Here is a 5729-nt window from a genome sequence, read left to right as displayed (position 1 = left end):
GAACCATGAGAGACTATGGACTCTGAGAAACAAACTGAGGGTTCTAGAGGGGAGGGGGGTGGGTGGATGGGTTAGCCTGGTGATGGGTATTAAAGAGGGCACGCTCTGCATGGAGCACTGGGTGTTATACACAAACAATGAATCATGAACACTACATCAAAAACTAATGATGTAATGTATGGTGATTAACATAACATAATAAAATAAAATTTAAAAAAACAACAGAAAAAAACAAAACAAAAAAATAAATTAAATATTTTTGTCATTTTTGATTATGTAAGAGTATGAAATGCCATAAGCAATGTCATTATAAAATTGTGACTAATAAAATTGAGATGTGCATGGAGGGGAGAAAAAAGGAGAAAGGAAAGTGCCAGTGGCCGTGAGACACATAGCAGGCTATCAGCAGATATTTCAGAAATGAAAGGATGTGGGGTTTTTTTGTTGTTTTTTTGTTTTTTTTTTTTTTATAGAACAATAATTATTTAATTGTTAAGCTATCTCTAAAGAGTAGGTATTTCACAAACAAGTATATAAAAGATGAATTAATACATCCAGAGCCATGTAGTTTAGTGCTAATTCCTTGTTATGTAAACTTTTTACTTAGTCAACATATATCTGGGCTCTTCCTGTGAGCTAGGCACGATGGGAGATAGAAAGGAGCATAACATGTGGTCCCTGTTATTAGTAACTTACATTCTAGTGAAGATCCAAGATGTCAAGTACAGGCAAGTGTGTGCTATCACCAGCCTCTGCTCTGCTTTTCAGTCAAGACACCTCCAGCAACTTTGCCTTCTGCAGCTCCTTAGGCTGTCCATCATCCACTGAGTTCTGAAGAACGTAGCCTTTTCTGGAAGAAACTCCTTTCTTCAATGCTTCAGGCCAGTTTTGAGTCTCAAAGTATGTGGACAGGATGTCAAATACTTGATTGATGGCCAATATCTCTGAATGATAGTTTTTCTCATTCTGGCATCTGACCATGTATTCCTGGATCGGCAAATGGGCTGTGTTGACAGAATGTTCTCGGGCTTTTTGAAATGTCACCTTCTTCTGAATGCTTTCGTCCACAAGTCCACCAAGGATGTAAACTTTGTTTAGATCAATATCTTCAAAAGCATGTTCTGAATCAGGAGTCAGGTACACAAGGGTTTCCAGGGGAAATAAACTAAAGCAGTCTTCCTCTGTTATGTCTAGCAGGTAACTAGAAAATCCATCATTCATCCTCAAACACTCTTCATACAGGGGACTGTCTGTTGTGAATCCAGTGAGGTAGATCCAAAATGGCCTGTTGGCTTTTTTATTTGAATCATACAACCTACGGATCTGTCCAGCCAGTCTACTTAATTCCTTCTTAGACATGTGGTGGGTCATACTCAGATCAATACAGAGTCTTGGTCCTGAGTGTTTGGCTTCCAAAAGTCTGTCCTTGGTTAAGGATCTCAGAAAACGTTTGCTGTGCTGGGGGCAGATGCATGAATTTTCTACACAATTGGCCTTTCTTCTATCTTTTTCTTGCTTTCTTTTGTTCTTCTTTGCTGCAACTATCTTTTCCCAGTGTCTGTGTTTTCTCTGGACATTTTTTGAGCACCACATTGCACTGCCTGTGGGCAGCGTCTCTCCCTCCCGACGTTCGCATTCCACATTGATCTGTAGAAGCCGGAAGCTTTCAGAGATGCTATCTTCTCCTGTGTCTTCTAGGATGACCTCTTGCTCCTGTAGCACATGCGAGTCTGTTTTCTGAACACTCCCTTCCAATTTCCAGTCCTGAAGCCCTCAACTCAAGCAGCCTCGGCAGCGCACATCCAAAGGATGTGTTTTTAAAAGCCCCAAAACCAAAACGACAACCTCTCACTGTGTTTCATAGTTCTTTTTAACATTATAGGGATATTTTAGAAATAATATTTTCTGTAGTAAAGAAACACTCATCTGAAGGTAACACCCTTAGTTTTATTTCTGATTAAACAAAAGTATTTAGGAGGCGCCTGGGTGGCTCAGTTGGTGAAGCATTTCACTCTTGATTTCAGCTCAGGGTTGTGAGATCAACCCCACCTGGGGCTCCACGCTGGACATGGAGCATGCTTAAGATTCTCTCCTTCTCTCTCTGCCCCTCCCCAACCCTCTAAAAAAATAAATAAATAAAATAAATTCTTTAAGATCCTGGAAAGGACCAATGAGATTTCTCCTGAACTTTAACCACAAATCCACTTAAAATTTCAGTATGTACTGAATAGAGTTGAACATCTTAGTCTGATAAATGAATGTGTGTATGTTTATGTTGTGTGTTTTCATGTATATATCATTCATCAGCAATTGCATTTAATGATGAAAATCTAGTAATGTTCTTATTAAAGTGAGGAACGTACAATTAATGATTATTAAGAATACAATGCTAAAAGCTTTTTGGAGATTCTGGTTACTATAATTAGATAAGAAAAGTGAAAATAGCTCCAGAGATTTTTAAAATAGGAAGCAAAAATATCAGTATTTTTGGATGATTTGTCTATCTCGATCTAGGAGATTTAGCTGTGTAAAAAGAAAGAATCAATTAAAACGTTCAGAGTGCGGTTGACAGAATTTGTGCACTCAATCAGTTCTTTTCTTACGTTTCTTTAATGTTGGTAGATTTTAATCCATGAATCTATTGCATTTCTGCACATCTTACATGCAGTGGCATTGGCTTTTTTGACTATATTTTCAAGGATATTTGTATAGCAAACATCTTTGAATGACTGAGATAGCGTCTCCCTCTGGTGAACAGGTCATATTTGTTTACTGTCCAGTATAATAAACAAAATGTCCTCCTTCAGTCATTTATAAAAGATTCATAATTCCCTAAGCTTTAAGTTTCTCAGCTGTGATGTGATCACACTGTGTGCACATCTCTGTGGGCTCTACTCCACATACCCTTGGGAGTTAGTGTCAAGGAGATCTAACTAAAACATGAAGATCAGGCTGTTTTGCAGCATCCGGAGTAATAAAGTCCTTTGTCTCTATCCCAGAATACTTGTGTCTCACATCAGCTTACATGAAATTGTGGCAAGCTAATTTGTTACCTATAAATAGGGTAAATTCTCAGAATTTTCACAATTCTTGACATAAAATGGCCACTTAAAAGATATAGTGATTGTGACATATTTAAATAGAGATAAACTCTAGTTAACATGGAAAAGTAATATGTTATATAGTAGGCATTTAGAGATTATGAGACAAATAAATTCTTCGGTAAACGATGTTAGGGTAACTGGCTGGGGTGGTGCTACTAAGAAATAGGAAATAATCTTATTTCTTTCTCCAAAATAAATTATAAATGATCAATGTGATGATATAAAACTATAAAATATTTATTGCGAAGCAAACAAAAACAAGACAAACAGAAGTCCCAGCATAAACAAGTTTAGAGTACAAAGAACAACCTGAGGGAAAAAAAAAAAGAGGGATAGGTCAATAAAGGTAAGTATTCATGTTTAAAATAAAATGGCCCAAGAATATTGTAGACAATACAGAAATCAATACATATATGTATATATAGAATGTATATAAGAGCACCCTCAGTTGGATTTCAGAGAGAATTTAATAATGGAATATATTCACAGGTATGGTCATGTTTAAGGAACACACCAGAAAATAAGCCAAATACCAGCATTTGTAGGAGACTGTCACCAATCTTGGGTCTGAAAGGGTAAAGAAATGGTGCTAGCAGAGCCAGCTAAGAGCTTGACCCATGGAAGAGAGAGCAGCAAGTCAAAACTCATGCTGAAAAGTTCTAACTGCCAATGTGTTGAGGCAGGCAGGACAGAGAAGGGCAGTGGAAGGATTTTCAGGGATGGCAAATGAAGACCCGCCAGAATTCCACTCTTCAAGGGTATGAGCACAAAACAAAATATTATTTTTCATACATCAGTAATTCTATATTTCCAAATCTATATGGAATTAGACATATACATCTATGGAAACAAAAGTTGATCCAAGCTTTCTAGAGGACATTCTGATTATTCATAGAAAAATACACAGCACATTTTTATTATTTAGCACTAGCTTGTTACTATAATCATCATCATCACTATAAATTGTATCAGATTTATATTTATATTCAAATTGGTGATTTCTGGTGATTTTAAACTTCTTTATGTACATATATTTCAGCCTAACTTGATAATCTATTTATTTATTTATTATTTATTTATTTATTTATTTATTTATTTTAGCAAAGAGCTGTTTTATTTTTATTAAGAGAAACAAGGGGAACCTGGGTGGTTCAGTGGATTAAACATCAGACTCTTGGCTTGGGTTCAGGTCATGATCTCTTGGTCATGGGATGGAACCCTGAGTTTGGCTTCATACTCAGAGCAGAGTCTGCCTCAGATTTTCTCCTTCTCCCTCTGACCCTCCCTGATTGTGCATGTGCTCTCTCTCTCTCTCTAAAATAAGCAAATAAAATCTTTTTTTTTAAAAAGAGAAACAAATATAAAGCAATTTGGTCCTATAAAGAAATTTGAATGAAACAATATTTTAAAGTGTTTGAGATCTGAAATATAATATTAGAACACCTAGTATCAACACTAGGTTTAACACTGGAATACTCCTAAATCTCCTCTAGTTTTATATTTACTTTTAAAACATTTATTTTTATATTTATGCAATTAGATTTTCATATATGCCTATAAAATTTAAAGTGTTTTAGTTTTATTTCCAGGAGACGAACCATGAGAGACTATGGACTCTGAGAAACAAACTGAGGGTTCTAGAGGGGAGGGGGGTGGGTGGATGGGTTAGCCTGGTGATGGGTATTAAAGAGGGCACGCTCTGCATGGAGCACTGGGTGTTATACACAAACAATGAATCATGAACACTACATCAAAAACTAATGATGTAATGTATGGTGATTAACATAACATAATAAAATAAAATTTAAAAAAACAACAGAAAAAAACAAAACAAAAAAATAAATTAAATATTTTTGTCATTTTTGATTATGTAAGAGTATGAAATGCCATAAGCAATGTCATTATAAAATTGTGACTAATAAAATTGAGATGTGCATGGAGGGGAGAAAAAAGGAGAAAGGAAAGTGCCAGTGGCCGTGAGACACATAGCAGGCTATCAGCAGATATTTCAGAAATGAAAGGATGTGGGGTTTTTTTGTTGTTTTTTTGTTTTTTTTTTTTTTATAGAACAATAATTATTTAATTGTTAAGCTATCTCTAAAGAGTAGGTATTTCACAAACAAGTATATAAAAGATGAATTAATACATCCAGAGCCATGTAGTTTAGTGCTAATTCCTTGTTATGTAAACTTTTTACTTAGTCAACATATATCTGGGCTCTTCCTGTGAGCTAGGCACGATGGGAGATAGAAAGGAGCATAACATGTGGTCCCTGTTATTAGTAACTTACATTCTAGTGAAGATCCAAGATGTCAAGTACAGGCAAGTGTGTGCTATCACCAGCCTCTGCTCTGCTTTTCAGTCAAGACACCTCCAGCAACTTTGCCTTCTGCAGCTCCTTAGGCTGTCCATCATCCACTGAGTTCTGAAGAACGTAGCCTTTTCTGGAAGAAACTCCTTTCTTCAATGCTTCAGGCCAGTTTTGAGTCTCAAAGTATGTGGACAGGATGTCAAATACTTGATTGATGGCCAATATCTCTGAATGATAGTTTTTCTCATTCTGGCATCTGACCATGTATTCCTGGATCGGCAAATGGGCTGTGTTGACAGAATGTTCTCGGGCTT

The 5729-nt window shown here is 36.2% G+C and overlaps 1 protein-coding gene across 1 annotated transcript; it reads right to left on the bottom strand.

The window, feature by feature from the left end:
• Positions 1 to 763: 763 nt before the first annotated feature.
• Positions 764 to 5679, bottom strand: LOC116629658 (tRNA methyltransferase 10 homolog B-like). The gene is made up of 2 exons (XM_032399893.1): positions 5491 to 5679; positions 764 to 1764 (listed from the first exon to the last, which is right to left on the bottom strand). The coding sequence occupies exons 1-2, from the start codon at positions 5677 to 5679 to the stop codon at positions 769 to 771; spliced, it is 1185 nt and encodes a 394-aa protein (XP_032255784.1). The 3' UTR covers positions 764 to 768.
• Positions 5680 to 5729: the final 50 nt, after the last annotated feature.

Source organism: Phoca vitulina, unplaced genomic scaffold (assembly GCF_004348235.1).
Source record: "Phoca vitulina isolate PV1807 unplaced genomic scaffold, GSC_HSeal_1.0 scaffold1980, whole genome shotgun sequence".
NCBI lineage: Eukaryota > Metazoa > Chordata > Mammalia > Carnivora > Phocidae > Phoca > Phoca vitulina.
Note: the sequence above shows the minus strand (reverse complement) of the source record. Positions and strands in the feature narration are given on the sequence as shown.

What these genes read in the sequence shown, in the direction of transcription:
- LOC116629658 (XM_032399893.1), bottom strand. Translation starts at nt 5,679, where the DNA reads ATGGTCAGATGCCAGAATGAGAAAAACTATCATTCAGAGATATTGGCC. An exon ending in AGCCTAAGGAGCTGCAGAAG is followed by an intron (nt 1,765 to 5,490) that starts GCAAAGTTGCTG and finishes TGAGGGCTTCAG; the next exon opens with GACTGGAAATTGGAAGGGAG.